This window comes from Chanos chanos, chromosome 2, assembly GCF_902362185.1.
Source record: "Chanos chanos chromosome 2, fChaCha1.1, whole genome shotgun sequence".
NCBI lineage: Eukaryota > Metazoa > Chordata > Actinopteri > Gonorynchiformes > Chanidae > Chanos > Chanos chanos.
Genome location: NC_044496.1, coordinates 7,643,816 through 7,662,192, shown reverse-complemented (window position 1 = coordinate 7,662,192; position 18,377 = coordinate 7,643,816). Strand labels below are relative to the sequence as shown.

General features: G+C 39.8%; 1 protein-coding gene across 1 annotated transcript; it reads left to right on the top strand.

The window, feature by feature from the left end:
- The first annotated feature begins 4,708 nt into the window (after positions 1 to 4,708).
- Positions 4,709 to 18,326, top strand: cars1 (cysteinyl-tRNA synthetase 1). The gene is made up of 22 exons (XM_030764967.1): positions 4,709 to 4,729; positions 7,260 to 7,351; positions 7,531 to 7,619; positions 9,008 to 9,104; positions 9,207 to 9,305; positions 9,618 to 9,767; positions 10,265 to 10,405; positions 10,714 to 10,802; positions 11,088 to 11,209; positions 11,442 to 11,554; positions 11,733 to 11,861; positions 12,474 to 12,603; positions 13,016 to 13,119; positions 13,575 to 13,672; positions 13,957 to 14,146; positions 14,695 to 14,763; positions 14,930 to 15,011; positions 15,124 to 15,204; positions 15,550 to 15,617; positions 16,603 to 16,662; positions 16,961 to 17,044; positions 17,457 to 18,326. The coding sequence occupies exons 1-22, from the start codon at positions 4,714 to 4,716 to the stop codon at positions 17,583 to 17,585; spliced, it is 2,232 nt and encodes a 743-aa protein (XP_030620827.1). The 5' UTR covers positions 4,709 to 4,713; the 3' UTR covers positions 17,586 to 18,326.
- Positions 18,327 to 18,377: the final 51 nt, after the last annotated feature.

The window sequence follows — 18,377 nt, the reverse complement described above, 5'->3', positions numbered from 1 at the left end:
AGACCAGTCTGGAATCAGACCGCTATCTTAACATGCCTCACATTTCTCTTGGTATGATAAAAATGACTCCAGTCTTGGCTCAAAGCACTTTCAGAAGTACCAGCAGGGTGCAGCAGCTGAAAAAAGCAGGAAAGAACTGACCAGAGATACACCACATTCTCTCAACCCCTCTCTCCAGGATCCATAAACTCTTTCACTTGTATATGGGAGACATGAAGTTGCAAAACTTAAATGTGATATTTGTTAATTGGTTGCATCAGGTGCAGGATGCTTTCTGTAACAAACTGTAAAAATACTGTGATCTATTAACAGCATTTTGGTGCTATTTAAACATTTACTCAGACTGCTTTTTTTGATTTTTTTTTTTCTTTTAACATTCTGGCAGAAGGTATTTTGTGGTTGTAAAAATGTATTATACAGTATGAGTATGTGTTCAAAATGAGCTGCATATTGGCAAACCAGTGTGACTAATGATAAACATAATTGGCAAAGGGGAGTCCCAGTCCATGATGCAAAAACAAAATGAGTTTTGTTTGTATACTCTTATGTGCACACAGGCATGCACCCCCATATAGGGATCTTTTTAGCTTCTCTAGGTTTGCTGACCGGACCACTAAGATCCTGTAGTTAACGCTCATGTCAGACAAACAGATTTTTTCATTCTTCCTTTTTAACAAACAAACAACCAAAAAAATGAATAAACAAATGCCTCTACTCGTTAATATCTGACAAATATGAATGCAGTAACAGGTGCCAATGAGATTTCCATTTTATAGTGATGACCTGTTGATTTAGATGGACAATCTGATAGGAGAAGAAAAGAGATCGAACAAATGATCTAATGAATAAAAATGATTTGTATTTATTAGTGTGATTACACTGTGTCGCTCAATGGTTTGTTTGGCAATCTGATTGAGACAGAGGAAGGGAGGAAGAAAAGAGGGTTTAATGGAAACCATCATTTCACAAAGTACTCTTCTTTTTTTTCACTTTTTTTTTTTTTTTAAGCAAGCCTCAAAAGAACGCATGGTTTAGGTGATCAGGGACACCGCAGTTTACAAAGTGCATGAACTTTTAATATGAGTTTAAGTTTGATTTGTCAGCCATACGTATGACAGGGTACACAGCAGCACAGCGATACTCAGACACACACTGATCTGAATTGATCCATAGCGAGAAAATGATTGTGCTACAGTCTGTCTCACTCTAAGACTGCATCGATACTTTCCACGAGGCTCCCCATATGATCACATTTGTCCGATGGTGTGTGCATGTGCATTTCATGCGTGCATGAATGGCTAGAATACATTTTTAACCTGGCCAAATCCGAAAATCCCAAAATGAAATCAAACACCAAGTGTGAGTCAAGCTGTCTTGCCTAGGATGCATTTTTGTTATGAAGACTCTCTAACCTGTGTGTCAGTGTCTGTGTGTTCTGAATACACTACAGTATACACAGACATACTATATGGTTAACTCAGCGACATCACCCTGTATTCAGATTTACAACACAGACATGTACCCTGCTAAGTTATTCAGGTGCATGGCTAAAATGAGCAAAGAAAATTATATGTTATGTGTAAAATAATGGAAAAGTAGTCCTAAGGCCATCGCTGGAGTTGTGCAAGTCTCACAACCAATCATCAGTATGATATGGAAAGTTTCTCGATGACATGAAATCAAAAAATGTGGCTTTCATGGTTCCTAAAACAGTAAAGTTGGTATCAGGGTCATTCCAGAAATGGAGGACAATTTAGGCATCAACACTTTTAAAAAACTGATCTTTTATTTTATCATTTTCTATTATGTACTTAGGAAAAACATGGAATAAAACGTCAAATAATTTGATTCATCCAGCTCAGGCATCAAAGGTACACTTTTTATTTGTTGTGTGCTATGCTTGACGCAGCCCTGTTTCACATACTCAGGAACCTGGAAGAAGTATATTTTAAAATATTGTTTAATAAATCCTTCGCCATTAAGTAAAGGAAGTTACATTCACATTGAATACTCATTTCATTTCAGATAAGACCTACAATAATTTAAGCAACTTTGATATCATATTATGATGTAGTGACAGGGTTGAAATTAGAGTAACAGAGTTGCAAAAAGTAACAGGGTTGAATGGATACATTACTTTTGATTGTAGATCATGACATAAATGTGACAAATAAATACTCAGGACCACAGGAATGTTGTTTAGTAATATTTTAGATATCTGTTCGATGAAGGATCAACAGGATGTGTAGGAATGCAAATCTGTTACTCTAATTAAAGTAACAGGGTTACAAATCAATGCTAATGTTAGCTTTTTCTCAGGAATAGATGCTGCTAGCTGTGGAATGCAAGGTAATTGTCAAGGTCAAGGAAAAACTTAGTGATATAAATGAAGAAAGAAAACTTTGAAATTCATCTGTCTTACTCTGATAATATGAGAGACCAGGTTGCGTTGGTTAGAGTGACACACTCAACCAAGGCTGAAAAGATTGGAAAAATATGAAAGTAGAATAGAGGACTTGGTCTACCCATGGTGTTAGCAAATGGCTTGATGGTGTAAATTCCTCTGTGTCATGCTGACTCACTGTTTTTTCTCTTTCTCTGCCAGGCTAAATAGGTTTAGTTAACAAGGTCGCACGCATGTTGTGGAACACAACTTCAGTGCATAATTACTATTATTTAAATTATGTTGATGATTAAAGAAATTGTTTTCACAATTACAAGAGACATGTATCAAGAAATTCATCCCAAAAAAGTTGATTTAAAACTTATTTTTACTGTTATATTTGATATGCAAGTTGGTCATCAAGAAGGTGCAATGAGAGAGAAATGCCATTTTAGAGGGTGCTCAGAAGCTATTTGGTATTTTAAATAATGTTTTGGAACCACTTTTTCTTTACAAGTATATACATTTTGTCTCAGGACAGGTATAATTTACACAACAAGTGCATGTTTTAGTATTTTGTGCATGGATTATTTGAAATTTCATGGGTGGGACAGAAAATGTCCTCCAATTTTGGAATGTCCCATGACAGGAGGAGAGGTTGTTTGGAGTTTCTGTACGTCGCTGCATGGATCTGGCTCCGTCCTTAGGTTGGCAGCCTGACTTTGTCTTCGTGCTCTGCTGTCCCCGGCCCTGCTTGCCCTGCGTGGCGCTGCTCCTCCTGCGACCTCCACAGCCACAAGTGTTTCTGCATGAATGCATCTATATACTATATTCTTTATTTTTCGTTCTGGCACCCCACTAATGTTCTCCTTTTCCTCCCTCATCTTCTGCATGTGTGTGTCTGATATGTAAAAGCATGGGCGCCTTGTATGAATGTGGCTGCTTTCCTCTCAGGTGTGCCACCCACCCCCCTCCATTGCTCTCTGTCATCTTTCTCATCACTGTTATCCTCATCGTCCAGATGGCCGACACAGCTTCGTCGCTGCTCGTCTTCCTGCCCTGCTGTGGCTGTGTCACCTACCTTGGTTGAGCCTCCCTGCTGCTTCTGCTATCTTTATTCTGTTTACCAGTGTGTTCTTCATTTATATTATCTAAGCGTTGTTTGCAATTTGCCCACTGGCACCTGTTGCACACCTGTCTGGCCATGAAGGGGTCTCCTCTCTCTGTGGTCCTTCTCAAGATTTCTCCCATTTTCCCTATAACATCCCGTTTTTTTTGTGGAGTTTTTTCTTGCCCACTGTGAGGATTAAGTCAGGGGATGCCGGCCTGCTTTGTTTGCTGTAATATCTGAGGGCCCGTAAAGCCCTCAGATATTGGGCTTTAAATAAACTTGAACTTGAACTTGGAAAAGAACCTCACACCAACAGTGCAATATGAAAGTGAGTATCTGATATTTTGGTGCTGATAAGTCGTCCAAGAAGCGTAATGATCACTATTCTGTGGCAATTTTCACTCACCAAAACTGACTGAATCTGATTAAAATTTCATGTTTGAAAACTCTGTATGGGCTGTATGGAGAGTATGTTTATTTATTTATGAATTTATATATACATTCATTCATTCATTCATTCATTCATTACTGTTGAGTAAATTTCATCAAGAATTAAGTATTGATAGCAATGTCTGAGGGACGGATGTGAAATGCAGGTTTCTACTGTACTAAAGTCACACTGAAATCTTTCATGCAGCTTTTGTAATGTGAAGCGATTCATAATTGTTGTGTTTGTCTTCTCTTTTTGAATTATCATCATTGTGTTTTTCCATTTGTATATACCTTTTGCTTTTTTGCTTTCACGTTTGCATGTGTGTTCAAGTATTAATACACAGGAAAACAGACAGCAAGATGATTGGTTGATTTGCCAGGAATGTCTGTAAGTAATCAGGTTGGTATCCTGTTGTGCCTATAATACATTACTGATTTAGAAGGAGTTTGAAAACAGGTTGTTTGTGAAAACGTTTTTGTTGTCGTCAGGCTGCCAAATAAATATGCATTAGCTGCACTAACACTGATAACGTGGAGCCGACTTGATTTCACTTTTCTTTTGAAAACAAATTGTTTCGCTCCATATACCGGAAGTAATTCTAATTGGTTTCGGTCATACCACGAAGTTCTGTGCAGTCTATAAGATCTACAACTCATATTTCAACGCTGGTCTAACGACAGCAAGCACTTATATATCCGATAATCTGCGCACGACTAGCGGCTCTTTAAAGCAATTTCAGGATTTTCCGTACACGTTTTTTTGTTGCATCATATTCTGGCGATAGAAATGGCAAATGCTGGTGGTATGTATACTTTAAACACAATAATTACATAATTCATCCAGTACGATAAACAAGAGTCATTGTTTTACTCCAAATGAAACAGTATTCAAGGGTTAAATTTCGCCAGGCAGAGTTTTCAAAATGCAAGTGTACTTGGTGTTTGAGCTATTGCTATATTGTTATAGATTATCTTGTGTTTTAGCCTGAGAGCTAACGTTGATTAGCCAGCGTCAACCTTAACGATAATGCAGATGCAGTGGAAGCACAAGTACGAGTATGAACTGCTCACTACATCGAATGATTCATCTCCTACGTGTCTTCTTTCGGCAATCACATCTACTTATAGAATAACCCCATTAAATACCATACGCTTTTGACCCACCTATGTCAATTTAAACATAATCTTGCTTGCTTACTAGCTCCCACCCGGAGCCGTTTGTTCTTAATGGTTAGCCTTATTTTCTTTTCTTTAACCCGACTTTGTCGCGCCGTGTTGGTTTGAACCTGTCCGGTCTCCCCCTGGAAGCCGGCGCGGTTAATACAGTACACTGGATATGTAGATCGCAGCTACACAGATTTTTTTTTTACCAGGTAGTCCAACTCTAAATGCTGGAGATTTGAAATTTAAAATAATTGCATCTCTGCATTACTATACAATATGCTACAGGTGCTTAGAATCAGGCTGGGTCTAAAGTGAAAGCACTAATTGATTTGAACCCGCCAAGATGTGTATGTGGAGTCATCTGTCCTATGGGCTGGGTTAGATGGGGACGTTTTTCTGTGGTTTTTGTAGATTGTAGCCTATTCCTGCACAGATTTTATTTACCAGGCAGTCTAACTTTAAGTGCTGGGGATGTAAAAGAGTTGCATCTTAGTGTTACTATGCAATATGCTACAGAAGAATGCGTGGTTTGACATCTGTGCTTCGAATCAGGCTGGGTGTAAAGTGAAGGCACCGATTGATTTGAATCCGCAAAGAGACTGTGTTATCTCTCCCATAGCAGTCTCTGTTGAGGAAGTGTAATCGTCCAGGGCAGCTGCTACTGCATTTTTTTAAAAGTTTGTTCTGCATTTTTTGGGAAATCTGTTATAGCAGTGATGGGTTAAAGTGCAGTGTGTGGTATCTACTCAAGCGCTGCACTTTTACGGTCCATGCTCTAACAGAACAACAGCGTCGTGTGATACACAATGCGGAGACGTTGTTAGTGCAAGTGTGACTATGAACTGATCACTACATGTCCCCATCCTTTTCTTACCCACTGTAATCTTGAGCATGGTAAGAAATTTCAAACAGTATCTCAAAGCCTCTTTGTAATCTTCCCTGAAGCTTCTATAACTTCATGATACCGTTTTATCCTTCTTGTCTGTAGTTAACAGCAAGAATGAATAATAAGCATGCGCACCATACTGTCATCATAATTCAGTGCTGCTGTCTGAGGGCTGTCTCTCGTGGTTGTATGCTCCATTAAAATGGGCCTGTACCTTTGTTTCTCTGTCTGTCTGTCTGTCTGTCTATCTATCTGTATGTGTGTGTGTGTGTCTCTGCCCTTCTGTTTTTCCAGCCTTTGATTATGGCCCCTTGCTCCGTATAAGCGACGACAGCCGCAGGGCGGAGGCTCTGAACGAGTACCTGAGCGGCCGCAGTTACCTGGCCGGCTACGAGCCGTCTCAGGCCGACGTCGAAGCCTTCAGGCTTTTCGGCGGGCCGCCGCCCCAGCGGCACGTCCACGTCCTGCGCTGGTACAGACACATAGCCTCCCTGCAGCCTGAACTCAACAGCCCCACCTCAAATCTCAGCAGTCCCGTCAGAGCAGGCAAGGTCCCCTCAGTGTCCTGTAGCGCACGGGTACTGCTGAGGGAGCAGTGAGATGTGTTTTTGGGGTTTTTTTCCCTCTCTGAGTTTGTCACACCGATGAGCATGGCTAGCTATTTGAAGGGGGGGCTTATGACAAAGGTGTTTGCGGAGGACTGCTTATGTGGCAGGTTCAGTGCTGTACGGGATTGTACAGAAGGACGCATGGTTTGACGCCTGCGCTCACAGTGAGACCGGAACTAATGTGAAAGCAGCCATAGATTTGAATGGGCAGAGAGACTGTGTGTGATGTCTCCTATCGTAGCCTCCGTTGAGGAGGTGTAGTTGTCTCTAGTGGTTAAAGGACAGTTGCTACTGCTTCTTTTTCATTTTGTTTTTTTTTTTTTGTATTGAGAAGTTGCATTAACTGTGCCACTTTTCCACATTTTGGTTGTGTTTTTGTGTGCTTGTGCATGTACATGTGTGTATGTGTGTGTCTGTGAGCACTTTTAAGCGTAGTCTGTTATTGTACCAAAACGTCCTTCCCCCTTCACACCCCCTTTTCGCTCACACAGGTGCTCTTCAGCAGTGCACTCCCACAGTCTGTCTGAGTACATAAACAGTTAGTGCTGAGAATGCCCCCTTAATAAAACACAGGCCTCATACCAACAACTAAATCATTTCTGTTTGACAAAACCTTGACAGTACTCTCATTTAACAAACATTTCTTTTTGTCTCTAATTTTTTATTCCTTCTCAGGTAAAGGAAAAAGGGTCCAGCCAGTCTGGTCCCCACCTGAGGGAACAGAAGTTCCTGCACTTCGACTCTACAATAGTCTTACTCGAAGCAAGGTAGGTTCAGCTCCAGTGCATACCTCCATACCCCCATGCTTACATATGCCTGTATAGAGTAAGTCAACGACTGCACTGTTTAAGTATGTTACTCATGTAACCAGGATGAACTGAATGCCAAAGCTGATTGAAAATAACTTGTTGGTTTAACTCTTGTATTCTTGGCATTGTTTGCACAGGAAATTTTTGTCCCTCAAAATGGCAAACGGGTTCTCTGGTACTGCTGCGGCCCGACCGTTTACGACGCCTCACACATGGGGCATGCCAGGTATGACCTCCAGTATAAATACAGGACCAGATTTACCAGTAACGCTGGCATATGCAAAGACATTCATATGATGGGATTAATGATGGGATTAGTAACCTCTAGCCGCCTTCTCATATGAACTTCGGACTAAGTCCGGAGAATCAGGTTCGGGCGTTGTCTGGAGTTGCCCTTTCACGCACGTAGCACAAAACAGGAGACTGTCCGTGTCAGATGCAAAAGGCACGCCGCGGAAATTGCGGTGTTTCGTTCACAGCGCATCGAAGATGGCAGACGCGGCTACTGACTTTTGTCTGACGATTTCAGCGTCGGCCCTCGCCGACAGAAGTTCCTGAATCTCGTGGTCTCTCCAGTTAGACATTACCGTTGGCGTCTTCGTGTAAATGACCCTATCCTTCACCGCACGTATTCTTCAGGTTTCATGCCAGCCACATGATAGAAACGTCATCAGCACGCCCACTCACTCGCTGTGAATACTCTAGACAATGACCTGCTCTATTCGCACATGGACTCAATCGAACATCATACAATCTTTGTACTCGGGAGCTGGCAGGGTAAAGTACGTTTAATATCTGATCCAACTGATTTGGGGATTTGCGATCTCACATACAGCTCCACCAGCTAATGTCTAGATAAATTCAGAGTTGCAGTGCATGTCTGAAAAGGGCTTCTGAGAGCATGTGTGGACTTTTGATTATTGGCATGGCACAATAAATGAAATGAAAACAATTGTGCATAATGATTAAGTCTACTACGTTCCTGTGACAAATGGCTGCTAAGTAAGGAAAGTAGTGATTGTAGTTTTACAGACCAGAGAAAGCATGTCAATTAATGTGAAAAATGAATTTGCTCTGAACGTGTGAGCTGTGGTGAGAATGGCCGGGATGTGAATTCATCAAAGGACCAGAATTTTCCTCTATATAATGGATAGAGCTAATTATAAATTTATATGAATTATTATTAATACCCTGACCGATATATCTAAATGTCTCGCACAACCCAAAAAAAAATGTGAGACACTTAAAGTGAGTCATAATAGAGTGCACATCTGTCAGTGAATCAGGTCCAGAATGTTTATATTTTTAAATCAAAGGGATCTTTTTAATGTCTAATAGCACTCTTCTGCATCCTTCAAAAGCTGTCCCTGTGGCACTATAGAGGCTCTGTTTCTCAGTAACCATGAGAAGATTGCATGTTTGAATAGAGACGTCTGAATGTTTAGTTGGGCTGCAGGTCGTAATAAAACAGGGAGAGAAGCGCTTATCTCTGCTTTGTTCATAGAACTTGTTTTATTGAATCTTTAAGTACTTGATTGAATCTTTTCTAATTGGCTGCTTTGTTTTATTGAATCTTTAAATACTTGATTCTAATTGGCTGCTTGTTTCTTTCAGATCCTACATCTCCTTTGACATTCTCCGAAGAATTCTGAAGGACTACTTCAAATACGACGTCTTCTATTGCATGAACATCACAGACATTGATGATAAGGTAATCTGTGTGACCTAATTACATTACAAAAAAAAAAAAAAAAGTATGGTCATGAGTATTTTGTCTTTGAGTGGATATTGTTCCCGTGGTTACGTTTTCCAGATCATTAAAAGAGCCAGGCAGAACTACCTGCTGGATCAGTACAAAGAGAAGAAGCCGGAAGCTTCGAAGATACTGCAGGATGTCCTGACCGCACGAGAGGTGAGACTGCCGTCCGACGACTGTCACCTTCCCTCAAAACCAGTCCAAATAATCAGACGAAATACATTTAAACAAAAATGATCTTTTGGCAACATCATTCTCAAAGAACTGCTTTTCAGCAAGAATGACTCTCTGACATATTTCTGTGTGACTGTGACTGACTAACTATATTGAGATATTGGATATATAGGCAGCACAATCGTTCATGACTGTAGTGAGAAAATATTCTTTTAATAATGTGGTGAAATTTTCCATCTGAATGTGAATATTCACATGAATTAAACCAACCCTCTTCTGCTGTATTGGTCTCAGCCCTTCAAGGCCAAGCTGGCTGAGACTACGGACCCTGACAAGAAACAGATGATGGAGCGTCTGGATGCAGCCGTGAACAATGCCCTGACTCCCCTGCAGGGGGCGATGAAGAGCGGAACACAAGATGCAGCAGTTCAGAGTCTGGCTCATGTAGGAAATGAATTGTTTATTATGAATATTTTTAATGTCATTGAGCGAATTAGTGTCAGTTCAATTTTAATTTCGTCGCTTCGGAGTGTGAAATTAAATTCCAAATTGCTTGTAAGTCACGCATTGTTGCTCATGAATATTCTTCAGTTCATGAATTGAATTTCAGCTAATTTCCAAGAAGATATTGAGTTGAAAATGAGGTGACGCTAAGAATGTTGTATAAACACAGTCACTCTATAGAGAAGGGCAGTGCTTGAGAAGGATTTATTTTATAGCCCATTTTTCTTAATGGCACTGCATACTTAAATCACATCTCCTTCACATACAGTATGAAGCATTGCCTGGACACTGGATGTCTTGGGTGTTTACAACAATGTTACAGTGCCAAATTATAACTAAATTATAGCTCAAATCAGTCACGGTAAACTGAAAGCCTTGGAAAAAGTTTCAATGTGTCCATCGTATAATCTTTCATATTCTCCGTGGTTCTTTTAAAGACCTTGTTGGAGGAGGCCAAGGACCTGTTGTCTGATTGGCTGGATTCTCAATTTGGTAGCCAGGTGACTGAGAACTCCATCTTCTCTCTTTTACCAAAATACTGGGAAGGAGAATACCACAAGGACATGGAAGCCCTTAATGTGAGTAAAAAGATATAACTGCACTAAACCCCACACCAGCTCTCTCTTATTGTCATGTAGAGTAAGTAAGAGTAGAGAGATATTAGAGCCTTACCCTTTGCATCGACAGACTAAAGTACATTGAAAAATCTGCACAGCATTCAGCATTAGGTTAACCTTATCAAATAGCACGGGAGGTTCTAACTGTACTGAAATGATTCCTCTGTCCTGTTTTAAATGGACTGTGAAAAACGTGGAGAGTGGTTTTGGTTTCGGCGCTGTTAGAATGGCCCTCTTTGTTAAAGAGTCCCGTGTTGTCGTCCTTCCAGGTCCTTCCGGCCGATGTCCTCACACGGGTCAGTGAATACGTGCCCGAGATTGTGGATTTTGTGAAAAAGATTGTGGACAATGGCTATGGGTGAGCGAGATTGTTCTCTCTTTCTCTTTCTTTCTCTCTCTCTCTCTCTCTCTCTCTCTCTCTCGGACAGTCAGATGACTCATTGTGCTTCTGTCGAAAAACAATGCTCATATTCGTGGCTTTGTTTGCAGAGTGTCATGTCTATTTTAAATTGAAATTTAAGTTTTAAACTGAATTTTTTTCCTCTTTGTTTCATTAGCTTGGTAGTTGTATTGTCGCCAGCATATTATTAATTGCAATGAGAATTCGTCCTCTGATTTTTAAATTTCGTTTTGCTCTTGGCAGTTATGAATCAAATGGCTCGGTGTATTTTAACACTGCCAAGTTTGATGCCAGTCCTTCACATTCCTACGCCAAACTGGTGCCAGAGGCAGTTGGAGACCAGAAGGCTCTTCAGGAAGGAGAGGGTAAACGCTATGGATGAAATACTCATTACTTTTATACCAGCAGCATTAAAACAGATCATTTTACTGAAGAAAAGCACATTCTTTTTCATACATATAAGAGATATTTAAGATTTTTTTTTTATATTGTTAGATATTTAAGAAGTTTTACAGAATTTTTTAACATACCAAAAACAATTGTCGAAATACAAATCGGCGGTTGGAAACATTTTGTTTCGTGTGCTTGTTTTTGCAGGAGACCTGAGCATCTCTGCAGACAGGCTGAGCGAGAAGCTCTCCCCTAATGACTTTGCCCTGTGGAAAGCCTCCAAACCTGGGGAACCTTCCTGGGATTCTCCCTGGGGAAAGGTCGGCATATAAACAGTCACAGTGGAGAACACTGCAGGCTAAACATAGAACACCTTCCATTCTCTTTTCCCAAATCCAGCCTCAAAGCTAATTGGGTATCACCTCGAAAATTTTGCACTGTGTATAGCCAGGTTCCTGATAACTGACGTGTCTGTCTTCATCGTATTCACTGTTAAAGGGGCGTCCTGGTTGGCATATTGAATGCTCTGCAATGGCTGGGTCCTTACTGGGAGAGTCCATGGACATCCATGGGGGCGGATTTGACTTGCGGTTCCCTCACCATGACAACGAGTTGGCCCAGTCTGAGGTGAAGATGTGATGGATGAGGATGTTTTCTCTATGCTGGATGAATTGTGAATAAAGGAAAAATGATTGGTATTAAGGGACAGCGAGTGTTCTGTAGGTTGTTAACTCATAGCTGGTTCAGGGCTGAGATCAAACAGCTGCTCTGTGTCTTGGGAGAGTCCTAAGTCATTGGTTATAAATTTGACCGAAACATGTTATTCCCTAATCTAGGGGTTGTAAGTGTCACTCATAAGATGTAAAATCAGTTTTATCTTGAAGATGATGGTTAAGATGGGCATTGCACCGTTTGGAGACATATGTACAAATTTTACATAGAAAATGCTGATCTTGGTTCAGTTCGTGCCCTTTATCTTCTCAATAAATCTGGCAATGTTGGCCAAGGGAGTCTGATCCAAGATCAGCATTCTTTCTCTGAGGTTTTTCATACATGAGCCCTGTTTTGAAGTATGCACTGAAGTGTACTCTTGTGTGGGGAGAGCGTTTCTTCAAGGTGTACTCTGAAAAACATTTGACTGAAATAAGCGCGGAGAAGGATTATTGTGGGGTTATCATTTGTGAGTGGCGGAGTGAGTACATTTCTGTGAGTGAAATAACGAATGATTTCTCTGTATAGGCCTTCTTTGAGAATGACCACTGGGTTCGCTACTTTTTGCACACCGGCCATCTCACCATTGCCGGATGTAAAATGTCCAAATCTCTGAAAAACTTCATCACCATCAAAGACGCTCTGGAGCAACACACAGGTACTCAAGGCTTTAAGTATTAAAATTTAAGTATTAAAACATTTCTACACTTCAGCACTAATCTTTTAGACGCAGTACATAACTTGTCTATGATTTAATGATTTTTATCAAAATTTTGTGTCTGTGTTAGAAATAATATGATACATTTGTCTTATTGGTGTTAAGCTGGACAGTTGAAATCACTTGAATGTAAACATTCAGTGAGATGTATGATAAAGGTTCATATTCATTCACTTGCTAATATAATTTTGTGATTGGAGGACATTTGAACTGTTTTCTAGTAAAGATTAAGGTTTAATGTAAGTCTGAATATACTGCTTCTAATGTTGTGAAGACAGGGTAAGTACCACTCATGTTTTTGGATTGAAATTGACATATTTATCAGGGGTTTTGCGGTTCTGTTTCTCCACAGCGCGGCAGCTGCGTCTGGCTTTCCTCATGCACTCTTGGAAAGACACCCTAGACTACTCCAGTAACACCATGGAATCCGCCATCCAGTATGAGAAAGTCATGAACGTAAGTATTAAAGCCATAGCATTGCCTCCGTCAGGGTTCATATTTATTTAAATCGTGTTTTCATGTTAGACTCCAGTATACTGGCTTATTGTGATGCATTGAAAATTAGACCAAAAGGCACTAACAGTGCTAATAAAGTCACTGTGAAATAAGTAAACAAATCAGTCAGAAATGAAATCCTCTCATAATAATATTTCTGGCATGTTGTGGAATTATGTGTTCTGTTGGCGTTAGCGCAACGTTTGATTTGCTTTTTGACGACAGCTGAAAACGTTTCCCTGCTTTTGTGTCTTTAGGATTACATTTGCATTGCTTAAGAACAGACACGAGAGTTCATTTATAGTTTAGCCTAAAATGCTTCTAATAGAAACAAGTCTTGGAAAAAAACAGCTTAAGTATGACTGTGACACAGCACAGAACTCAATACTGTTTGAAATACTGCTCTACCTCTACAGGAGTTCTTCCTCAATGTCAAAGACATCCTCCGAGTTCCCACTGACATTACAGGACAGTTTGAAAAATGGGAAGCAGAGGAGATTGAACTAAATAAGAGGTGAGACTGGCCATCAATAGAGGTGAAATACCTGATTTATAGGGTTTACTTTAATCTATACTCTTTATTATGATTTATATTTGAGCTGGGAGAATAGCCAGTTGCATGGATATTACTCTTCATAGTACTTGAGGACTGAAGACTATCCATTCATTACCTCTGTGGGATGGATATAGGAAGCACTGCATATGATGCTACATAATTTAGAGAGAGGAGAGAACGTAATAGTGTTTTCTCCTGATTTAATCAGCCCTGGTTGCGCGTGCGTGTTTGTGTGTGTACAGTTTCTATGACAGGAAGGCTGCGGTGCACGCGGCCTTGTGTGATAACATTGACACTCGAACTGTGATGGAAGAAATGAGGGCCCTGGTTAGTCAGAGCAACAGTTACATGGCTGTCAGAAAGAGCGCCAAGCTCCTGCCCAATCGCATGCTTCTCCAGAGCATCGCCGTCTACCTCACTGACATGCTTAAGGTGAGACCCTATCAGTTATAAAGCTTTAATAACATGGTTATAAGGTTTTTGTACTCTAAAATGTGTAGCTTAGTCTCTGTAGTTGGAGCAGAAACAAACGTAGTAAAGAGCTCTCGTAAGACAATGATAATGCATAATAATAATGTCAAAAGTGCAAATGTTACTAGCATTGCTGAACCCTTTTGGACATTAAATATGAGTAGGGCTTGTTTCTCCAATTAAATGTGTATGTCATTCAAAACATGTATATTTGTAAGCATGTTAAAGTTATTTTTGGGGTATATTCACAATTATTTTTCCACAAAATTCTGCATTTGTATTTACCTTTACCTTTGTATGCCTTCAAAAAAAATGTCAGGCAGATTTTTCTGTGTAAATGGAATTTTCTGGATTATGCATGTGCACACACATTAGAGGTAATGAAATCACTAGAGGAGCATTATAGGTATTAGACATGAGTCAGTGAAAACACTGTGTGTGTGTTTTGGCCCGCTGTACGGATGCACCTGTACGCTCTTCCTAAAGCTGCTGCCTTTCCCATTCCACAGATGTTTGGAGCCATTGAGGGCGCAGAGGCCATTGGATTCCCTGTCGGAGGAAGCGGACAAAATGCTGATGTATGAGAAATGAATCACGTCTCTTAAATAGCTTTGTCTGACGGGCATTTATCAGTGTGGTTTTTAACCCACTCTCATTAATTTTTTACTGTGGCATTAGTATTTCTTTTAATGTAATAATATATTGACTCACATTGACTTGTATACTCTTTATTATGCTACACAGTTGGAAAGCACAGTTATCCCCTACTTGAAGGTGCTCTCAGACTTCAGAGAGGGAGTCAGAAAGGTTGCACGGGAACAAAAAAGTAATTGGAACATTTACCATGGTTACAGACATTACAGTAATGAATATGGTTGAATGTTGGACAAAAATGAATGTTGGTCTTCCTCCGCCCTCTTCCCTTGCCTGTCTGTCAGTCATGGAGATCCTTCAGATGTGTGACGCGGTGAGAGACGATATATTACCCGAGCTGGGCGTACGTCTGGAAGACCACGAAGGTAAAAGAACACTAAATGACCATTCCTTTTTTTTATTATTATTATTATAAATTCATCACACATCCTCATTCACTTCATTCATTTAATGACTGCTGAAACAGTTCATTTCAGTTCAACTGACAATATTAGTTGGTATGCCAGGAAAGAAAATTGACAAAAAAAAGAGTAACAGTGAATTATAGCATTTTTACTGCGCTGTTGGGCAAAATTTGGATTTGTAATCTTGATTAGGGGGATTGTGGTAGGATAACTGGGAGTGAAACAGAGAAGAGAGAGAATGAGAAACATGTGTTGATGGTCTGTGGTGCCTTGTGACTGATGGTCTTCTACCCTGAATGTGTCAAGGACTCCCCACTGTGGTCAAGTTGGTGGACAGAGATGTGCTTCTAAAGGAGAGAGAAGAGAAGAAAAGGGTATTGTCTGCTTTCCTCTCATTACATTAATATTTCATATGTTAGATTATTGCATTGAATTAATATGTGTTTGAGACCCCAGAATATGTCTTTACAGCAAGATATTTTTGCCGTTCAATAGCTGATGATATGAGTTCTTATCCAGAGCTTTGAAAATGCGCCACTCAATATGTTGTTCATGCAGCTGTGCTTGTATGTACGCATTCCTGAACGCTTTTGTAACACGAGGTCTGTTTTGCCGCTGTGCTGATTCATGAGACAAAATCAGATGTCATTCACTTCAGACTTAAAACTCTTCTTGTGGTAAGGTGAAATGTTCCCTAGAAACCCCAGCAACAGCAAAGAAAAGAAACATTTACAACACAGACCTGGTCATAAAAAATGTATCTAGGCCTTTCTTGCACTGGCAGTCTACAGGATGTACTGTGAAGACTCAGTTTGCACCAGCCAATTGTTAGGCATGTTTTGAGTTACTGAGACAAAGGTCTTGTAAGTTCACAGGCACCATTGGACCAAACCTGCAGGACTAGTGTGAATCTGTGAGAAAAAAAATTCACTAGTCATGCTGCAACTTGTGTATTATTGACCAGTTTCACAGACAGGGGATCAAAATACATGGGGTTTTGTTACAGAGCATGTTGTATATCTTGAGCTGCAGCAGTAAGCGCACAGAATTTGAGGATAAATTACTCTTGACTGTTAAAGAAAAGTTAGTTTAAATGAAAACAGAGATACAGACCTCCAGCATACTCACGTCCCTGAAAACCCAAACTTCAGTCCCTGAGGGATTTGTTTTTGATTAAGGATGAGAAAATATTGCATTCTGGATTGCTTATCTCAATCAAAGGCCATGATATCTGGGCTGTCAGTCAATATACTGTAGTTATTATTGGTTAGACCATCAAAAGTGTTCGTTAAAGTTGATTTGCATCAACTGTGATTTTTAATAGTTGAGGGTTTTTTTTATAATTATTCTGTTTTTCAGATGGAGGAAGAAAAGAAAAAGAAGAAGGAAGAAGCCGCAAGAAAGAGACAAGAGCAAGAGGTGAGTAAAAGTTTGAATTTGCACAACTTTCTGTGATCAGGAAACAACAGGGCTTATTTTGTGCTCTTAATTTAAGATTTTCTCTGCCCTTGTGTGGTTACAAAGGTCACAGTTGGACTAATTAGTATTCATGAAACAAAACACCAGAGTAAATAATGTGTACTACTATTCATACCATTTTGACTTATGTTTTGCTGATTTTCTCTGATCAAGTAAGGAACAGTTATTGCACACATCTGTAAGACAGATGGGATATGGTTGTTTATGTTTTGTTTCCGTATTACTTAAAATCTCCCAGATGGCGAAACTGGCTAAGATGAAAGTACCACCAAGCGAGATGTTCCGCTCAGAAACAGACAAGTACTCCAGCTTTGATGAAACGGTAGAAAGGGGGAAGCCTGCTTTACACATACATCCAAATTTGAAATTTAGTTCCAGAATAAGGCACTAGAACTGGAACTAGGTTTTAATGTCAAATTAGTTATGTGGTCTACTGCGTCAAATGTGAATGGTAATGGATTTTGTCCTTCTTTTCTTCTTTTTTTTAACATGATTAATAGTGCTCTTATACCTTTAGTAAGATGTTCATTATTTTGTTAGTGTGAAGCTTTGCATTAGCAAATTCATTCTTTGTTGTTACTTTTGCAATCAATTATACCAAATAATTTTTGGTTTCTAAGGTGTTTCACAGTCAACAGACATGAAAATCCATCCCTGGCATTGCTAATATCATCAATAATTCACTAATCTGTCGCTTATCAATACCAATATCAATAAATGACACTCTTTTGCAGGGTTTCCCCACACACGATGCTGAAGGCAAAGAGCTGAGTAAAGGACAGATCAAAAAGCTTCGTAAACTGTACGAAGCTCAGGAGAAGCTGCATAATGACTACCTCCAAATGAGTCAGAACGGAAGCTGAGGACGCTGGGACACTGAGTTCATCAGGACCCATGATCCGCCCATAGTGTCTGCTGTCCTTGTTTTGTCGTTCTTGTAAAACATAAGGCACCAAGATGTATAGCTTAATTTGGGGGTTCTTAGGCTGAGTAGAAAGGATATGATATTTCCCAGGTGTATGTATAAACACTGCTTTACAGGCAACTGTTCATTCATTCTAATGAGATACTTAATACTTAAACGCTGTACTGCTACATAATGCAAAAAGAAGAATAATAATGACATTGTCTAAGTTTTTATAGTGCAGTGAATACCATTTTAAAGAAGTTATCTGACAAGGGAATTTCTTGGTCTCTCAAACCAGCAGAATGACTGTACATTATCTGTAAAGCTTTGTTCATTAAGAATTGTTAATATAATAACCCTTATTGGGTTATTACTGGTTTATGACTAAATTTTGATAGAATCTATTTGAAATTAAAGGATCATGAAAAGGGGGAGTGTGCAGCTTGGACACTTTTCAAAATACTTATGATTCAGACTCCGGAAATCTGACAGGATTGACAGTGACAGTTTATCACAGTGTTGTGACAAACATAGTGAATTATGAAATGTTTAAAGAGCCAAGTGGTCCAATACAATGTGCAGGTTTTCTGCAGCGCTAGAACTGAGGTTAGCACAAGAATGATCAGTATGACCTCATTGTCATCAAGTGTACTGTTCACAAGTAAATTGAAAATCTCAGTCATTTGGAGTAAACAAAGGAAAATAAAACGGTTTTGTGCATTTTAAACTTCTGTGGATCTTGCATATT